Genomic DNA, 20,714 nt, shown 5'->3' on the forward strand with positions numbered 1-20,714 from the left:
AGGGATTGCTTCCCAAAACTTTGGTGTGACATCACGAGAAATAAAAATACAGGTTTTAAAGGCTTATCATGAAGTTGTAAGATATCCAAGTTCAAAAGCACTGGAGTCGAGTGTCAGGGTCTTTTTTTGGCCAGATAAGGGAAATGCAAGAGTTCTTAAAATCTGTTGGGGTCGTTTTTGTACAAAAGGGATTCTTCTCTCTCTTTGGGCTAAGAATATCATCCTGGGCAGGGGACACCTTACAGCCAATCAGAATAAAAGGAAAGCCCCTTTTCAGAGAAAAGAAAACTTTTCAGGCAAAAATGAATATATTAGGCTTATCTCAAAAAGGTGGGATTTTGCAAAACTATAAAATGCATGAAATTTAAACCCAAGGGGTCTTTTCTCCCCAAAAACTCAGGGTGAGACCAGACCCAGGGTGTTTCATGAGTTTTTGCAGTCTTTCTAAATTCGAGGGAGAAATTTTTCTCTCACTGCTTTCTCCTGAACTCTGATTAGTCCAAAACCTGTAAACTGGACACACGCAACTCCAGAGTGTCTTGGCAGAGCTAAACACAGGGATTGCTTCCCAAAACTTTGGTTTGGCATCACTCCTGTCCTTCTCCACCTGATGATACTCTGGATGTGTTCAGTGACCCTTCTGACTCCCAGTGGTCTCCAGGTGAACAAGCTCTTCACTGCTTGTTTTTCCCTGAGGATTTTAGGCAAACAAACCTCCTCTCTGTCACTTCCTTCTGCTTCCTCCATTCCAGAAGATGTCCCCTAGCAAGGGTATTACTCACAGATGAGCTGACACCTCAATCACAATGCTAATGACTGAGGCCATGAATATAAATTTATTTTCCAGAGAGCATTTAAGAGCTTGGAACAAGCCACAGGTCCAGCGAGGTCATAGGTAGGAGCAGAAACAAAACCCAGGGTGGGGCTCAGCTCCCTCCCCTCCCATGACTCATTTGGACTCATCTTCCAATGGATCGATGGAAACAGAGTTGCCTCATCCTAAGATAGGCATCTAAAATAAACCTGCTGAATCACAGGCTTTAAGGGGCTTTGGCAGCTCAAGATTTCCTTTGTTATTTAGGGTTTACTCTCTTTGTCCCTCGGGGAAGGACATGGTGCAGCCCTTTGGATATCTCACCACCCCAAACCTCCAACCAGCCTTCAAGAACAACGCTTTTTAACATCTCCTGTAGCTGTGCCACAGCACAGGTGCCTCAGGTGCCAAGAAAACCAGGGAGAAACAACACCTGGGCATTTAAAAACCACCTCATTTTTGCAGTTTGCGACGTTCTCAAAATCAGTTTGAATTCCCTGCTCTTTTTTTTTTTTATCTCCTTACCTTGGGGTTTCCTCTCGTGGATCTTTGCCTCTCCAGCAGGGAGATGGGAATGCAGCTGCAGGTGCCACAGGGCTGAGACACTTTCCCAAACTCTGTGCCCAATCCCAGCAACTGCACACTCCTGGAGCTGCTCTGATATCTCCCCCTGCAGCAGCAGTGCCTGTCCAAGAGTGAGCAGACACTGCTCCAAATGTTTGGCCCAGCCAGCAGGGCTGCTGACAAGGCCAGCTCTGCTTTCAGTGCTCTCCTGGGGGACTCTGAGCAGCCCTTAAATTTGCCTCAGCTCGTGAAACGTTCAAATCCAAAAAAAAAAACCCTAAACTTTCAGTCTCTGAGTTACTGCCCTGGAGGAGGAGGAGGAGGAGGTGGAGAGTCTGTCACACAAGAACAGGCACATGGTTCATCTGCTTCCCAGTGACTTTCCTTTGGCTGTAAAACCCCACTTGGTGTACAGCTCCACCTCAAGACATTATTTTTCTATTCATCAGTTCACCATCAGGGACTTGGACCACTTCTTTTTTACTTCAAAAATGCAATTAAGAGCCACGTGAAAAATCAGCATCCCCTCAGCAGCACATTCTGCTCGAGGCACTTCATCCTTAAACCCCCCTCTCCAGTGCTTTGTCCCACCATGCAGAATCCATGGTCAGGGGGTCTCTCTTTGTTATTTCCTCCATGTTCCCTTTATTTGGCAGGACATTCTCTTTTTATAACCCAAGAATATTTATTTATTTATTTATTTATATGTATGCATGTATGTGTATATACATATTTTATATATAAAAATATTTTTATATATATATATATATAAAAGAATATAACAAGAATTACTTGTTAGCACATAAACAGGAGGTTATAATCTGCCTTTCATTTTCTGGTCTCTGCAGGAACTGGCAGTTTTTTATGAAAAAAAAAAGAAAAGAAAAGAATATTTAAAGCCCCACTTGTCATCGGATTGGAGTGCTCCTTCTTTCTGGGCAATACGGGACTGGCAGGGAATTACGGTAATGGCAAGGACACTGCCTGCTACATCAGCAGAGCAGTAAAGTTCCTGCTGCTCCTTCCCAGTGTGGAGCTGAGCTCTGAACTGGGCAGGGATCCTTCCAGGGAGCCTGGAGTGAAGCCCCCCACGAGCCCTGGATAGAGGGAATCAGCACAACTGAGCTGCCAAAACAGCAGTGGGGAAATAAAGGGAGAAAAGCAGCGGATTTCCAGGCACAGAGTCCCATCCCCGCACGAAGAGAGGAGCCTGCTGTGCTGACAATCTGCTTCCCAGATGCTCAGAGGAGCTGTGCTGCCTTCTAGAGACTCCAGAGGTGAGTGTGGGGCAGGCACAGGAGCCTGGGGTCTGCCCTTCCCAGCAACATCCCTCCCCACAGGCTGAGAATTATTTGGGTTTGAGCATGAAAACCTCTGTCAGTCCTTTGTGCTGCATCTCCTTGACTTGCTGGGAAGTTTTTCTTCCTGTGCTTAAATTCAAGTCGATAATTTCTTAATTTTCTAGGCCACTATCAACCTTATAATGAGCACAGTTTCAACCCTGTAATGACCAGTTGTGATGGTTAGAGATGCTCGATGTTACAGCCACTTCCCATTGATGTGCTCAGTAAAACCTCTCCTTTCCTTCCTTGGAATTATTCCTCCACTTGTTCTATCTGGTGGGAAAGAAAATAAAAGATCCAATTTCATTTCAGTTCCCTAAAGGCAAATTCCCACAGTGCAATACCTCCCCATCTTCCCATCCCCCTGCCCTCCCTGCCTGGGAACTGGGAATTTGCAGGGGCTTCAGAGCTTTAAAAGCCTTTTTTGCCCACAGGAAAGTTCAGCTTGGAGGCTCCCAAACATGACAGTTGTTGCTGCTCAGTGTTTGTGCCAAGTGTGGTCTGAGGGACTCATCCCAAAAACCCAACATCAGGACACTCCGAGAGCCTTCCCTCCCCTTGGATGTGACAGGGGTGGGTTTTCACATCTGATTAATATTTGGGATGGGAACATGATATCCAAGCTCAGGTTGTGGGAGGCTTTTCAGCCCACACTTGTAGCTCTCCCTCCGTGCCCCCGTGTCCCAGTTCCCAGGCTTATCCTCACTTTTCCATCTGAGGTACCTTTTCTCCATATTTAGTCAGCTAAGGCTGAGCTTGGCTTCCAGATCCTCTGAAATGTTGTGTCACTCACCAGGAAACTTGTTGCATGCAACATCTTCTGCTTGGCAGGACCTGCTTTTCCCTATAGAATTTTCAAACTGGGCAGCTCAGCTGGACTAACAAGTTCAGGGGGTGAAGGAGTGGCTTAACAAAGAAATCCAGGACTAAATTCTGGACTTCTAAATCTAAATCTGTAATCCTGAATCGTGTCCTGCAGGTTTCTCTCCCTCCCAGAACTGGTCTCTGCAGGGCAACTGATAATTAGGATTGATGCCTGTCCCTATAAAGGAAGGAAAATTCAGGCAAGAAAACCCACCTGGAGTTTTAAGTTGCTGTTAAACAATACTGGGCTGGAAAAGGTTGGTTCCACTGGCTGAGCCAGCCTGAGGAAGGCTCCCTAAAATAGCCTCCTGCTCTATTCTTATATGGGAACCACAGCAGCAAGGGCAGCTTCTGGGAACCACATTGTCCCTGGTTTTGTCTTCTCCAGGGGGTGAAGATCTGCAAAGAGCACCAGAGAACACAGCAAACTTCACTCTTCCCTGCACAGCAAGCCTGAAACTGCTGTAAATGAACTTTAATTCACAGCCCAGGACCTCAAGTGACAACTGCTCCACACGCAGGGAAGCTCTGAGTGACAGCCCAGACCCCGAGGATGGGTAGGGACAGAGATCCCCAGTGGAACTGCTGAGCAGACACAGCACCAACCTCCACCCAGGCAGGTTTGTAAGCCAATTCTAAGGCAGAGCCAGGATTAACACAAGGCAATTAAAAGCATCAGTGATTTCCTCTCGGAAGAAACTTAAATTCGAGACCCTCTGGAATATTTTTGTTACTGAAATATTGAATCTTCCCCCGAAGACAGAAATGATTTTAACCGGCAGCTCCAAGATTTCTCAGCACATAATCCTGGAAAGGAGGATAAAGAGCCTCAGTTCTGTGTAGCCTCACTTGTGCCCCCCAAGGAAAAATGCAAAAGGAGTTCAATTTGACTTGGCAATGGTGGTTATCAACTGTGCTATGCTGCTGAAAATTTAGGGACAAAGGTAGGTTTTCTAACATGTTTCTGGATCTTTCTCCTTGTTCCTGGTGCTGCACTTCTGAGACGTTCTCACAGCCTCTCTTTCCCAGGAAAAGCAGGCAGATGTTGCCTGTAGGAGCTTCTGAGGACTGATCTGCTCCCTGTTTCTGCCTGGCAGGGGGTGCAGCCCAGCAGCCTCGCATGGACACTCTCAGCCACTCACCATGACTTTCCTGCCCGGCAACTCCTCCAACTGCTCCAACTGCACCCACTCCGTGGAGCCCGTGAACATTTCCAAGGCCATTTTGCTCGGTGTTATTCTGGGGGGGCTGATTGTTTTCGGGGTGTTGGGCAACATCCTGGTTATCCTCTCCGTGGCCTGCCACAGACACCTCCAGAGCGTCACCCACTACTACATCATCAACCTGGCCGTGGCCGACCTCCTCCTGACTTCCACCGTCCTGCCCTTCTCGGCCACCATGGAGATTTTGGGCTACTGGGCCTTCGGGAGGATCTTCTGCAACATCTGGGCGGCCGTGGACGTGCTGTGCTGCACGGCCTCCATCATGAGCCTCTGCATCATCTCCATCGACCGCTACATCGGGGTCAGCTACCCCCTGAGGTACCCCAGCATCGTGACGGAGAGGAGGGGCCTGCTGGCCCTGCTCTGTGTCTGGGCTCTGTCCCTGGTCATCTCCATCGGGCCCCTCTTCGGCTGGAAGGAGCCGGCCCCCGAGGATGAGACCATCTGCCAGATCACCGAGGAGCCCGGCTACGTGCTCTTCTCGGCCCTGGGCTCCTTCTACCTGCCCCTGACCATCATCCTGGTGATGTACTGCCGGGTCTACGTGGTGGCCAAGAGGGAGAACAAAGGCCTGACCTCGGGGCTGAAGACGGAGAAGTCCCACTCCGAGGAGGTGACCCTGCGCATCCACCGCAAGAACGCGCCCGGCGCCGGCGGCTCCGCGCCCAACCCCAAGAGCAAACACCACTTCTCCGTCAGGCTCCTCAAGTTCTCCAGGGAGAAGAAGGCTGCCAAGACCCTGGGGATTGTCGTGGGATGCTTCGTGCTCTGCTGGCTCCCGTTTTTCGTGGTGATGCCTCTGGGTGAGTAAAGCGAAGCCCTCTTATCTCCCGCGGCGCCTTCCCCGGGGGAGGGCTGTGCCCGTGCCTGGAGGGAGGGCTGTGCCCGTGCCCGGGGGTGATAAGGCTGAGCAGAAAAGCTCTGAGGGAACAATTTCCCGTTGCAAAGCTGTCAAAAAAACCCCCCAAATCGTTCCCCACCACAGAGCAGTGAGTGGAAAACAGCAAAAGTCTCAAGAGAAATAAAATGTCGCTGGTTATGAGAAGCAAAATTCTGAAAATTAGGGAAAGGATGTAATGCTTTTTCCATACAGAAAATGCTCTTTTCGAACCAGGACAGGTATTTCTGACCAGTTCTGCATTAGGAACAATATGATTAGTGGGCTGTGTGTTTATATCCACGTTTGCAGCCAGTTCTTGAGGTGACTTCAAGACGTAAAAGGTCAAGATATAAATGAACTCAGGGTCAAGTCAAAGTAGCTGCTCACAGACTTGGGGCCAGATCTGGAGTGCTCAGCGCTGATAATTCCCACTGTGAGGAAAATAATCAGCTTTCTCCCAGGAAAATCACACTGTGAGATCCCATAATCCAGATGAAACGAGTGTTTTTTCCTATTTATCACATGACCAGTCAGGAGGCAGCAGTGAGGATCCTTCCAGCTCATTTTATACTTCTCTGGTTTGCATCTCTTCTGGAAACCCACTGGCCAAACCCTGGCTCAACCATCCCTCTGAACATGAATATTTATCCACCACTTGTCATCCTAAAGGGGAGCAAAGCTGGGGATTTGTTCTGCTTTGCTGGAATGTAAGGAAGTAATTAGAATTTTAATTAAACTTTACTCGGTTACCTTTGATGCAGTTGCAGGATTTAAAAGCAGAATACTAATTTCACACCTATAACTGAGGGTGATGTCCAGGGCTCATCACGCTGAGCTTGGCTCTGCCACAGCCCCACTAAAGATTGGGTTGGAAACGTGGAATTGAAAATCTGATTTGCTCCATTTCAAGAGTTTTCTTATGGAAAAGGCTTCAGCTGTGCAGGAAAAATAAAGCATGATTGCATGGAAGCTTTAGCTGGAAACAGAACAATGTGGACAGTTAAGAAAAATACCTAAATATAAAAGGGATTTTAATTTCCTGGGGTTTTTTTGACCCATTCTGTTTTTTCAACCCTATAAATAACTATTCTTTTTCGCTTCCCTGGTTTTACCAGGTTGCTTCACCAAAACCTGTTGCTAACGTGAAAAAACACCCAAAAATTTAGTTGTCTTTTTTTTTTTTTTTTTTGGGTTCTCTTGGTCAGTCCTGGGAAGTGCTGGAGTAAGAGCTGGAGATGGTTCCTAAGGAGGAGCCCTGCAAGGCCTGGCTCGTGCTGTCCAGGATGTCAGCACGTTGGAATGCTGGTTGCCAAGATGACTGAAACATACCCAAAAAGGGTTTGCTAGAACACATTTAAACACACTTTTCGTCCTGCAAATGTGGTTGCCCACACAGAGCCTGCTGCTAATTAATTTGCTTTGGGTTTCAGAAGTTTCCTGGGCTCAAGAGTGGCTTTGCATCTTGCTTTTGATCCCTTGTAAGGAAACTGGTGCTTCGTTTCCCTGTCCTTGTGGGGTTGCTGGGTTATTTTTAAAGCATATAATAGGGCTTTCAAAACCTATTTGCTGCCTTTAAAGACAAAAATAAAAAAAAAAAAAACAAACAGGCAAGTGGCACTAAAAGAAAAGAAGAGAACAGTTTCCAAAAGACAAGAAGCACCTTCAGCTCTGTCCTGCACACGGGTGAAGGTGGGCAGAGGGAGGCAAAGGGACCCAGCCAGGATCCCAAAGCAGGGATCAGGCTTTCCAGAGGTACAAAATACTCCTGGTTGAGCCCCTGGGAAGTTGCAGAGCTCCCAGTGTGCCCAGCTGGGCAACAGGAGCCTTTGGAGAGCAGCTCTGTGGGTTTGTGGCCGTGGGACAGGCCTGGGAATGGTCCCATCAACCAGCTCTGCAGGGTTTGATGGTGCAGAGGTGGCACTCAGGGACAGGGTTTAGTGGTGGCCTTGGCAGTGGGAGGTTTAATGGCTGCACTCCATGATCCAAGAGCTGTTTTCCAACCCAAATGACCACAATGGAGTCCTGTGACTCCACCAGCCAGACCACTCTCGGTGTAGGCTGCCCATGAGACAGACAGAACCTGAACGACCCTAATTCCAGGATTCCAGCAGCCAAACCACTCTCAGTGCCCCTGGGACAGAGAGTGTTAAACTGCTACACAAACCTCTTGAGAAAGCTGGCAGGTGCTGATCATTCTGTGCAGCACAACTCCCCCAAACCCGAGTTTATTTGACTGTGAGCTGCAGCAGCTTCAGCATCTCCACATCTCTCAACACCAACCCCACCAGCCAAGACCCCAAGAAACACCAGGTTTGCTGAAGTTACACCAAAGTGGGGTAGACAGTTTGGACATGTAGGTATGGGAAAGGCAAGAGAAAATATCAGGAAAAGCACAATATCCATATTGGGAGATACTGGAGGAACAATTCCAGTATCCCCCTGCCCCAAGGTCTGAACTGAAGGTGGTGTGTAAAGGTGCCAGCTGCAATCTGGGTAAGGAATGGCTTCCTTCCCTCCTTGGATGGAGTTTCACTCCAGACAAAGGGTTTGGAATGAAACCTTTCAGCCCAAGAGCCCAAAACACCTTCTTCTCACTTGGCTTGATGTTTGTGGAATAAGCCAAGGAATGATAATCCTGCTGCATGGAAATGAGGGAGGCTAAGGGTTGGTTTTTTCTCTGCATGCTGGAGCATAAATTCACCCCTCACTAAACTTCTGTGATAAACAAGACTGTCAAAACAGCTGATTGCTCCCTGAAGAAGTCAGATTTTAATTCCTCACAGAGAAGCAGGCAGAGGTGGCATCACTGACAGGTCCAGTAATCAGCAGACAAACACAAAACAGCAAAACAGAGCCAGGAGGGAGCAAATCTGAGCTTGTCTGCATCCCTCAAACAGGGCTAAAAAGAAGAGCCTGAGCTTATCTGCAGCTCCTGGGCCAGGGGGTTTGTGGGGAGAGGCTCAGACCAGGCTCATCTGGCACTGCCAACAACAACCTGCAGCACAGAATGCTCCTTCCAGTCCTGGTTTTTTGTTCTCTTGGATTGCTAGAAAGGGATGCAGACAGATGGAAATACAAAGACTCAGGGCTAGAAGAGTCCAGAAATCAGTGGATGCCCCCAGGGATGGTTTTAAGTGATGTTGGAGTTCCAAGTGACAGAACAGACCTTGTGCTGGGGCTGGAAGACACTGGAATGGGAATTTTTCAAAAGGTTTCTTTTCATCAGCATAGAAGACAGTGCTTGGAGGGTGTTCTGAGGTGCTTGGAGGTTGTTCTGAGGTGCTTGGAGGTTGTTCTGAGGTGCTTGGAGGTTGTTCTGAGGTACTTGGATGTTGTTCTGAGGTGCTTGGAAGGTGTTCTGAGGTGCTTGGAGGTTGTTCTGAGGTCCTTGGAGGTTGTTCTGAGGTGCTTGGAAGTTGTTCTGAGGTGCTTGGAGGTTGTTCTGAGGTACTTGGATGTTGTTCTGAGGTGCTTGGAAGGTGTTCTGAGGTGCTTGGAGGTTGTTCTGAGGTCCTTGGAGGGTGTTCTGAGGTGCTTGGAGGTTGTTCTGAGGTGCTTGGAGGTTGTCCTGAGGTGCTTGGAGGTTGTCCTGAGGTGCTTGGAGGGTGTTCTGAGGTGCTTGGAGGTTGTTCTGAGGTGCTTGGAGGTTGTTCTGAGGTGCTTGGAGGTTGTTCTGAGGTCCTTGGAGGGTGTTCTGAGGTCCTTGGAGGTTGTTCTGAGGTGCTTGAAGGGTGTTCTGAGGTTCTTGGAGGGTGTTCTGAGGTGCTTGGAGGTTGTCCTGAGGTGCTTGGAGGTTGTTCTGAGGTGCTTGGAGGTTGTTCTGAGGTACTTGGAGGTTGTTCTGAGGTGCTTGGAGGGTGTTCTGAGGTGCTTGGAGGTTGTCCTGAGGTGGAGCACACACAGAACTGATGGGAAAAAAAGGAAACAAGAGTTGGGGTATTGCAAAAAATGGTCCTAAGTTGGGATTGATGGTTTATCCTGAGAAGAGAACAAGCTCAGAGAGCTCAGCTCATGGTCCATTTTCTGTGCCAAACTGGCTTGACTCTGGTTGTAGATGTTGCTTTCAGAAGTAGAAGGAAGGAAAAAGGGAAAGGCTGAGCCAAGATACCACAGGAGAAAAAAATCAGACAGACTGGGCAAGGGAGAGGAAGGTTTTTAACATTTGTCAATCATTCTCATGATAAAGAGAGAAGAAAAGAGGATCCACTGGAGGGTGTTTGTGTTTGTAATAAAGCAGTAAATTAGTCTTGTGAACTGACACAAACACTGTCGAGGGAATCCTCTAATCCTGTCCATGGGCCTGTCTGCAGCTGGTGTCTAATTACTGTTTTGTGGCAGTTTTTTAACTGAGGGCAGAAAGAACGAAACACAAGCCAGAAAAACAAACTGCATTTTTCTCTCTCTGCCGTTGACACGAGGCGACCCCTCGGGAGGTCTCGGGGCACGGAGGAGAAACACAGATCCCTCAAATGAGCATTTCAGTTCTCTCTCAGCAACAAAGAGGAAAAAAAAAGAAATAAAAATGGGGGGGGAAAAAAAAAATATGGATTCAAGGCCCATCTCATCCTCAGCTCAGGGAGAGGAAGGATGTTTACAGTCCTCAAGCCACTGAGCACAAATGTGTGTGTGAAGCCATTGATCAGGGAGAACTTCAGCAGATAAACAGCCAAGATATTTCCATGGGGTGTTTTTTTCCGTATTTCCAAGTTTTTTGGGTTTGTTGTTGTTTTTTTTTCTTTAAGCCCAAGGGGTATTTTTCATCATCCCAGGCTGGAAGGGCTTTGTTGGCTCAGGTCTCCAAAGGTCTCTCTGACATCCCTGTGGCCAACATCCCTCCAGCATTTCCACACCCTGAGGGGTTGGGTGCCACTGACTCATCACACAGCAAAGCACGGCAGGAATTGGTATTAATTGATATTAATAACCATTTACACTGCAAAGCAGAGCGGGGAGGTGGAGTTCTGTGTTCCATGAGTCACTGCCATGGCTCCCCACACGCGTTCCCTGTCTCAGTGCTCCTCTTTGTGCAGTCGCCGCTCCTAAATCCCCCGAGTAAACCAACCAAAAATGTCATTTTTCGCTCTCCCCCAAAATGTCAGGGCTCAATTTCGGGTTTGGTGGTGATGGAAAGGCCACCATGAGTGATTCTTCTGAGAGATTCTCCCACCCCACCCAGCAGGATCTGTGTGCGGTTTGGAGAGAGGGAGAGACACGAGCGGATAACTCCTGTGTTTTCAACCCCAAGGATTCCAAAATCACGACTGACAAGCACATGAGACAGTCTGAGAGAGACTCAGCTTTTCAAACTGTTCTCTGGTTTGTTTTTTTTTAAAGGCAAACTAATGATTTGTTGTCAGTGAATGACACCAAGAGCGACGGCTTTGGGACAAATCTCAAATATCTTAAAAATGTGAGCAGCAGGATCCAGAGCCATCCCACTGCAGTAGCAGCATGGGAGCTGGAATTTGAGAGGCAACTAAATGGAGGTGTAAAACAATGGGATTATTTGGGTTTGTATGGGTAACAAAACCTCAGTTTACCTTCCCATGGTTTTTTATCTGTTTTCTAAATCTGCAGCTGCCCACAGCAGATCTGGAAATAGTTGCTTGTTGAGATGTTTGCCAGAAATACCATCGGTGGTAAGTGGGTACAATATGAGACAGAGCATAAATTAGGGCTGAAAAAATCCAGATAATCAGAGCAGTGTTCCCAGCGTGGCCCATTCCTGCTGCCTGACCTCTCCACCTCTCACCTGTGTCCTCCTGATGCCACAGAGAGCTGAAGTCAGGTTTTTGGGAGGCAAAACAAACTCACTCCTTCTAAATCTGTTTATTGTGGGTCAGGGATAGCTGGGCACTAAGCCCCTCTCCTTTTCCCCCTGGATCAGCCACAATATTCCAGGCCCTGGACTGGGAAGTGCAAGAGTTGCCAGCTGCAGGCTTTGTCCCTTCCTCACATCCACAAACCTGCTCTGCATTTCTGGTGCTGTTTGGATTTCACAGAATCCAGGATCAGTTCCTATTTGATCTTTGATCCCATTTTTTGTTCCACAGAAAATATTTCCCATAAGGGAGCAGTGGGGGCACATGGGACGTGCTGGGAGAGAGTGTGTGCACAGAGTGCAGCTGGTGAATGTCTGCAGCAACAGAGAGATATATAAATACATATAAATATAAATATAAATATATATATATAAATGCACTTTCCAGAGGGTGGCTCGTGTTTTGACCCGAGATGCTGTATAGAATCTTATGGAATAAAGTTCCGAGCTTGGGAACTCAGAAAGCAGCACATTTATCAATGTTTGGAGAGCAGATTGCCATGAGAGATCTAGGCAGGCCCTGGTGCAGAGTCAATTCCCTTTGGGATATAAGGGCTTCATCCCCTGGGTCTTTAGGGCTCTGGAATAACTCCTGTCCTCTGGGCTTGGCCCCTTCAGGGCAGATCCCAGGACCTGAGGTTTAAGCTTGGCTTTGCTGCAAACCAGACCCTCTCCCTGGTCCCAGCCCGTGGGAGTGCAGGGGTTTCCTCCACAGCAGAGCCCAGAGATGCTGAGATTTATGTTGGACTTCTGTGCAGGAGCTGAGGTTGTTCAGCCTGGAGAAAGGAAGGCTCCAGGGAGACCTCAGAGCCCTTTCCAGAGCCTAAAGGGGCTCCAGGAGAGCTGGAGAGGACTTGGGACAGGGGATGAAGGGACAAGACACAGGGAATGGCTTCCCACTGCCAGAGGGCAGGATAAGATGGGATATTGGGAAGGAATTCTTGGTGTGAGGGTGGGGAGGGGCTGGGATGGAATTCCCAGAGGAGCTGTGGCTGCCCCTGGATCCCTGGAAGTGTCCAAGGCCAGGTTGGAGCAACCTGGTCCAGTGGAAGGTGTCCCTGCCCATGGCAGGGGTGGCACTGGATGATTTTAAGGTCCCTTCCAGTCTCAGCTTCTCTTTGGGTACAGCCCTGATGCTGCATCACCCCACCTGCCTCTCCCCTGCTCTGCCTCCACCACCAGATTTGAGCCAAACAACCCAAAAAGAAGGGGGGAAAAAAAAAGCAGGAAACCTAAACAGACCCTCAAGATTTAGTAGCAGAGATGGGTTTTAACAACACTGAGGGTTCACAGGTCACAAAAACATACGGGATCTCATTCCCATGGTGCTGACAGAGTAAACAAACAGCACAAGTTTCTGCAGCCTGGCAGCTCCCAAACCCTCTCTTTTCCGTCCCTCACCACGTCAGGACTGGTTTTTAAACAACCCACAATCAAGCAGCTCTGCAGCTTGTGACAAATGACAAAGCCAAATTACATCTCGGGGAGTGAATTGGCACTTACTCACCGGGAGGTGAGAGGAAAACTTCTCTCTCTCTCTCTCTCTCTCTCTCTCTCTCTCTCTCTGTCTCCCCAAGCTTGAAGGAAACTTGGAGTTGACAAACAGGAAAATAAAGGACGAGGGAAGGAAGAGCAGTCCTGACATTTCCAGGGCTGAGTGATGAAACACTTGATGGCAAAAGATCTCAGGAGGGTGATGGCACATTTTATTTGACTTAATTTTATAAGAAGGAATCGAATTGGGCTGCTGACACTTGAGTGTCTTCAACCTTTTGGAAACAAGGCAGGAATTCCAGCATTATTTACTCAGTCTGGGCTTCAAAATGCATTAAAGGCCAGTTGAGGGTTTCTTTAGTGTGCCTCCAGCACAGACTTCAGGGAGACAATGTAGGGTGAAGCCTCCAAACTTTCATCATTCTTGCTCCTATTTACCATTTAATTCCTGGCAGGGTACAAAGGAAGGCCTGAAGGGCTGTGAATTGGGGAGAAAATTGGTTTTAAGGAAGAAACCTTTGCACCCCTCCCGTGCTGCTCACCCTGCAGCTCTGTCTGCATGGCAGGACTCCACTGAGCCGGGATTACACCCAGCCCAGAGCCAGAGAGCTGGAAAACTCTGCTCTGGGAATGAGGTGCTGCAATAATTCTGTTTTCTCAGCCCCGGCTGCTGGTGGGAAAGTGTCCAAAATTGAGCTGCCATGACCTGGCAGTCCCCAGCTGGCCAAGGGTTGCCTGGGCATGGACTCTGCCCTGCTCCTCCTGTACCTTAAAGAAGAGAGAACTCCCCACTCCATTGTTTAATCTCGTGGGTAATTATGGCCATTGTTTAAAAAAACCCACAAAGCCTTTGTTTTATTTCTCTTTTGAACTCGTCTGACCTGAGCTGCCACTTTACTGCCCATTCCAATTCCTCAGCACACTCAACAAACCACTTCACCACCACTTCAGCAGCTCTGTTTGAAAAGGCCTCCTGCTCACTCCCAGACCCATCAGCCACTGATTTTAATCACAGTACCAACATCCCTGAAAGTGAAAGGTTTGGAAGAAAGGAATATATTCTCAGTATTCTGTGGAGAGAACCACACCAAGGAATTGGAATATATGACATTTTTCCTCTTTTCCCGGATGCTCAGGTGGCCAGCAGGGAGGATTAGGGCAAGTTTCTGAGCTAGGGAGGTAACTGGGTGTCTGCAGCAGAAGAATATTGTTTCTGTGGCCCCAAAGTGTTAAAAACACTTTGCAGGAGGGTTGGAGAGGGGGTTTCTACAAGGCCATGCACTGAAAGGACAGGGGGGATGGCTTTGAGCTGAAGGAGGGTAGACCTAGATGGGATACTGGGAAAAAATCCTTCCCTGTGAGGGTGGGGAGGGGCTGGGCTGGAATTCCCAGAGAAGCTGTGGCTGCTCCATCCCTGGAAGTGTCCAAGGCCAGGCTGGAGCAACTGGTAGCAGTTGCAGGGGTGGCACTGGGTGATGTTTAAGCTCCACTCCAACCCAACCCATTCCATGATTCCACAGCAGACAGGGTGGGATGGGGTCCGTGGGCAGCAAAGTCTCTGTGCTGGTAGAGCTGCTCCATTTTCTCTCCCCGTGTGTTGCTCCAAGGCAACAAGTCTCCCCCCCCCGATGAACCAAAAAAGGTTGCATTAATAAATTAGCATGCAGGTCCCACCCCAAAAAAAGAGCAAGGGACAGACTCTAACACTGGCTGTTTTCTATTTTTAACAGCCTTTGGCACAGCACTTGCATTCCATTTACAGGGAGCCAGGAGTTGCAGCAAACAGGAATTGTTATTGTTTACCCAGCTTTACACTCGGCCTCACACAGCTGAGTCCCTAAACCCGGATTTGTTTCACCTTCTGTCTCAGCCCAGAGTGGGAAAGGGGCAGAAATGCTGCATTTAAATGAGGAAACGACCAAAAAAAAAAAAACCCCTGAGCTCGATTTGGGCATTTCGAAGCCTCCCGTTATTTTTCCCCTGCCAATGACTTCAGCCAGAAAGTTCTTTGAGAATGTTGTTTAATTTTGTTTTTCACCAAAGTAGAGGAGCATTAATTTGCTGAGAAAAATGTGAGGTTGTGGATGTGCCTGTTTAGTCATACACAGCTGCAAAAGAGCCTTTGCTTCCTTCAGCACAACGTTTTTGGTCTTAAAACCTGGTTGATATTGAGGGTTATGGTGACACTGCTGGAGGCAGGGGTAGCAGGACTCGTACCCAGGCTGGATTTGGGGATGGATTCTGAGGTTTAGCTGCTCCAGGGCACAGACTGAGCTCCTGGGAGTGTGTTCTGCTCTGTCTGCAGAGGGAAAACCTTTGGGAACAGCCCCAGTGCTAAAGGGGCTCCAAGAGAGCTGGAGAGAGACAATTTCCAAGGGTCTGGAGTGGTAGGACACAGGGAATGGCTTCCCACTGCCAGAGGGCAGGGTTGGATGGGATAGTGGGAAAAAATCCTTCCCTGTGAGGGCAGGGAGGGGCTGGGATGGGATTCCCAGAGAAGCTGTGGCTGCCCCTGGATCCCTGGAAGCATCCAAGGGCAGGTTCATAGAATCCCAGAATCAGCTGGGTTGGAAGGGACCTCTGAGATCATCCAGTCCAACCCTTGATCCAACCCCGCCGTGGTTCCCAGCCCATGGCACTGATGCCACATCCAGGCTCATCTTAAAAACCTCCAGGGATGGAGAATCCACCCCTTCCCTGGGCAGCCCATTCCAATGGCTGAGCACCCTCTCTGCAAAGAAATTCTTCCCAATATCCAACCTAACCCTCCCCTGGCACAGCTGAAGCCCGAGCCCTCTTGTCTTGCTGATGGTTGCCTGGTTGGAGCAACCCGGGCTAGCGGAAGAATTAAATTAGAACATTATTTGCTTTTCCTAAGCCAGGGGAGGTCCAAGGAAGAGATCAATCCCTGGAAAACTTAGGAGCTGCTTCCAGAGGTAGTTCAACTGCAGAGCAGGACAGAGGCACGGATGCCTAAACACCATTTCTTTCCATGTGCACTCACTGCAGATCTGTCCAGGGGCAGCAGGAAGACAAGAATTTGTTGGTGCTGAAAGTTCTGTTTGTTACAAACTTGGCTCTAAACTCCCAAACAAGTCAATTTTGTTTCTGGGAAATTATTTCTCTTCCCGTGCCCGAAGTGATTCCTGGCACTGGGGTGAGAGAACCACCTGTTTTTCTTCCTTTTCATTTAAAGGGGGCAAGAAACAGCCCTTGACAACCCAGCAATTCACTCTCTGTTCTAGATTAGGTGTAGATCATTTGACAAAATTGATCTTAGAAATGCTATTTTCACTTATTTCTCACCCCAACATTACAGAGAGTTTCACTTTCTTGTCTGTTCTCATTCAGACAATATTCTTTTTATTTCTAAAGCAAAGCCCCAAATAGGAGAATTAGGGGATCTTGGTACAGTGATGTTCCAGGGAATGATAAATTTCCAAACAATTCTCCATAAGCAGCAGTGTTGATTCTCTGGTGTTTTAAATATATCTCTGTAGCTTTATAGGAACATCTCTCCACGAATAAATGACTTCAGCATTTCCTGACATCCCATTCAAGTCATTTAAAGTTAAAATTGGCACTTGAATCAGGAGCTCAAGTCGTAGTTATACGAAAACCCAAAGGTTTGGCATCAGGGAAAATGTTCCCATGATTTTAAATCAGCAGATAACTCATAATTCTATAGAATAATAAGCCCCACAGTACTTTCCTTACTAAGGAGACATCGAAGATCTTGCTCTTTGAATCATCTTTGGGAGTTAACCTTGCAAGTATGTATCAGAAAATGTATAAATATATGTGTATATATATATATAACTCCTGGCTGCCCATGAGAGCGTCCCCAGTGCTCACTGATGTAAGAAGGAACCTTTCCTTTCACTCTTCTGAATTTTAGATGCATTCCATGAGACAGGAGAATGGGCACAGTTGGATTTTCTAAAGGTTTCATGGAAAATGAGTGCCCAACACTTGAACATTTTGAAGACATTCAGCTGTAACACAGTCACCCCAGTAATGTCTCTTCTCTCCAACTCTGACTTCTGAAATGGTGTGATTTTCTTGCCATTTGAAAGCCCTTGTGATGACCTCCTAGATATGGCTGTCATTTGGGGAACTAATCTTGAATTAGGAGTCCCAGAGGAGGCAATTTTCCTCCATCCCTCGTATCAGCCAGGCTGGAAAAGGGGAACATAATGTTTGCATAATAAAACAGCTGCATTGACTGATACCTGACAGGACATCCATGCCATTGTGTGGCACCAGAGATTCTGAATCACTTCTCCCTGCAGGAATTGTGCTTCCACTCACCATTTTTTTCCAAGCCAGAACAGACCCTGATTTATTTTTCCCCGGTGTTTGAGTTTCTCTGGTTACCTGTGATTTCTCACTGCCTCTCTGCCTTAACACTCTCCGTGTGTATTTTTCCATTTTAGGTTCTTTCTTTCCTGCAATCAAACCCCCGGACACACTTTTTAAAATAACATTTTGGCTTGGATATTTAAACAGCTGCATCAACCCCATCATCTATCCCTGCTCCAGCCAGGAGTTCAAGAAAGCTTTCCAGAACGTGCTGAAGGCTCAGTGCCTCCCCAGGAAGGGAGCAAAGAAGCAAATCCCGAGTTTCAACCTCAACCACCCCGCCAGCCAAGGCGTGGAGAGCAGCAAGGGGGTGGTCAGGATCCCCGTGGGATCGGGAGAAACCTTCTACAAGATCTCCAGGTCGGACGGGGTGTGCGAGTGGAAGATCTTCAGCGCCGTGCCCGCCGTGCCGGCGAAAAGCGCCGTGGCCAAAGACTGCACGGCTGCCAAAGCCAAGAGCAAAGGGTTCCTGCAGGAATGCTGCTGTGCAGGCACCTCGGGGAACCTGGGCCACGACAGCTGCCAAGTGCCAGCCCTCAAAATCCACACCATGTCCCTGAGCGACGGCGGGGAGGACGTTTAACGGGCTGCGGGACTCGGGGGGCGTCGTGGAAGTGGGTGTTGAAACCTGCCTGTTGGAAGCAAACGTGTCGTGAAACGGGGCCAGACCTCCTGAGGAGTGAGGTCTCTGAGTGCTGGGAGCCTGAACAAAGCCCCTCAAAGACAGTGGATGGTCTTCTGAGGGACCTGCCCACGGTGCCTGCGAGTGATGCCCTTGGCATCAAAGGCTTTATCCCTCTGTTCTCCTCTTTCAAAGTTCCTGCTGCTCTGATTTAGGTGCAGTGGAGGAGAAAGAGTGAACTACAAAGGCCCCGTGCTGGTTTCAGCCTCTGACACCTCCACCTTTAGAGCCGTTTTGTGGCTCTGCCCCCACCAAAAACCCCCAAAAACCTCAGTTTTGGATTTCATTAAACCCCATTGCTGAGGGAACTCGTTCCATGTGCCTGCACCCCAACAAGCTTCAGAGACCAACCAGAACTCTTCTGTTTTGTGCAACCAACCTCCTAAACCTCCAAGCCCAACCCAAGGAAAATTTGCATGTGTCCTTGGTTTGCTTGGATGGTCCCTGCACTTTGATGCAGGTCTAACAAAACCATAGACTAGGTAAGTCGTCATCAAACAAGGCCCAAAGAGGCCCCTCTCACTCATCCATTTGTTTTTCTTGTTCTGAGTCCAGCAGGAACCTGCTGAAAGGCTCAGGAGTTCCTTGCTCAGGTGCTTGATAGCCAGATCAGTGCCAAAGTCACTGGAAAAGCTGCAGAGTTTTTGCTGCCTCCCTGCCCAGTGTTTTGCTCCATTCCTCTTCTGACTCCTTCAAAACCAAGTGCTCCAAGCTTTCTATGAGATTCCTGGACTCAGGAACTTTCCCCCTGTTTCTGAGCAGTGGGAGTTAAATGGCTTGAGGACATCCATCCCCATGAGAAAGGGCCATCGTCTGGGAGTTTGGGAGCATGTTATATTTTAATACAGCTAATCCAAAGAAATAAATAAATAGAGACGGTCAGCATCTGGAAGAAATAGTGGGAGGAATTCTCTGTACAATATTAGAAATAAGCAGCTCTTGACATAACTCCTGAGCCTGCCAAGTAAGAATTCAGCTCCTTGAAAGAACCCACAAGCCTTTGCTCACGGCTCAGCGTGAGCTCCAGGGCTGAATATCCAGGGAAAGGGCTTCAGATAAGGTTCACTTTCCCAGGAGAGGGCTTTGAAAGGTGTTGTTGATGAGGAATCACTGTTTATTCATCTCTCACTCAGCATTAAGTGCCCAATGTCAAGAGCATTTCAGTCTTCTCTGTCTTATTTGTGCACTCGCAGAAGACAAACCTGTGGCATTATCCCATTTTTGGTCTGAATAAGAAACCCATCTCACTCTTAAGGTACTTCCAAGTCTAGAATTCGAAAGTAGAAGTGTGGAAAGGCCGTGAAAGAAAATATTCTCATGGTACTTCAAGCCAAGACCAGAAGGAGAAAAGCTGGAAATGTCATAAGAAAGTCACGTGAGACTCGTGGCCGAGGTTTTCGGCCTCAGGGGGTTTGGGTACGTGGGACGTTTGTTTGGACAGAACCTGAACTTCGAAACATTTGGAAAAACACCCATCAAATTGAGCAAGGCTGGCAAGATTTAAAGCCTCCCCTGCACACACTTGCTGCCCAGCCCTCTCTTATTTTAGAACCAATACTTCTTTTACAGCCAGTAAAGCCCTCTGTGCCTCCTCTCCTTCGGAGCTGAGAGATTTTGCACGGAGTGACTCCAGGAATTTGAGATTTATTGAGCTTCGAGGTGTCAGGGGATGGTTGTGGAGCTACACCCAGGCTGACACAAAGGGATTCATTTAATTCCACAGCAAGCCTGATGTAGCAACACAATCTGAACCTGTAAGATGAGGATAAATAACTCCCCACGCTGGTGGCAGTGTCGGGATGGACGTGGATAATCCACCTTTGCTCCTGCCTGGCAGAGACAGAGGTTGGAATCATGAAGCCTTGGTCTCATCCTTATGCTTTTTTTTTTCTGTCAAACAGATGCTAAAGGACTGTGAAAAGCCCTCAGCCCTCAGCGTCAGGCCAGCCTGGTCCCAGCCACACCTCTGCTGCTGCCACGTTTGCCAGCACAAACAAACACATCATTTGTTTGGCTTCACCCCGAGAGAATTTCGGCAGGAAAAAAAACTGCCCCGCTCCCGTGTGGCAAGCAGGGTCATTGGCACTTGTCATCTCGATGGAAATCTGGACTGAAAAGTCTCAAAAACCATAGAAGGAGCTCTAGGAAGAAGAGAAATTTAAAAAAAAAAAAAAAAAAAAAAAAAGAGTGGAGATTTAAGCCTGTATTTTTGTGTTATTTAAAGGGAACTTGGCGCTGGTGAAAGAGGCTGAATGTGTCTGTCTGTCCAAAAGCATGAGCAGGACAGGAGGTTTCCCATCTGCCATCACATGTAGAACCCTCCTGTCAGCAGGATCCTGCTGTGTGAGGTGTGGAAGGAGCTCAGCACAGAGCTCCTGCTCAGGTGGGCAGTGAGGGCACAGGGCCATGATTGCCCTCAGAGCCATTGGAGTGTCCTGGCTGAAACCTTGGAGGGGTGATGGGACATCCCCCCACCCCTCGGGTCAGTCCTGTCTGTTGGGAGTGAGTGACAGCCCAGATTCCCATCTGCAGAGGAGCAGAGTCTCTGCTGCAAAGGGCTGGGAGAGCTGGAGCATCACAAAGTTAATTCCCACAGCTCTCTCCTCCTCCCAGGGCCAGGAGAGTTCAGTAGTCCAGTTTCCACAGTTAATTCAGATTTACTGTCTT

At 48.3% G+C, this 20,714-nt stretch overlaps 1 protein-coding gene across 1 annotated transcript; it reads left to right on the forward strand.

Annotated features, from left to right (window-relative positions):
- Positions 1 to 2,411: 2,411 nt before the first annotated feature.
- Positions 2,412 to 17,962, forward strand: ADRA1A (adrenoceptor alpha 1A). The gene is made up of 3 exons (XM_032712824.1): positions 2,412 to 2,655; positions 3,974 to 5,611; positions 17,440 to 17,962. Exons 2-3 carry the CDS (start codon positions 4,729 to 4,731, stop codon positions 17,946 to 17,948), a joined length of 1,392 nt encoding a protein of 463 aa, XP_032568715.1. The 5' UTR covers positions 2,412 to 2,655; positions 3,974 to 4,728; the 3' UTR covers positions 17,949 to 17,962.
- Positions 17,963 to 20,714: the final 2,752 nt, after the last annotated feature.

This window comes from Chiroxiphia lanceolata, chromosome 28 (assembly GCF_009829145.1).
Source record: "Chiroxiphia lanceolata isolate bChiLan1 chromosome 28, bChiLan1.pri, whole genome shotgun sequence".
Lineage (NCBI taxonomy): Eukaryota > Metazoa > Chordata > Aves > Passeriformes > Pipridae > Chiroxiphia > Chiroxiphia lanceolata.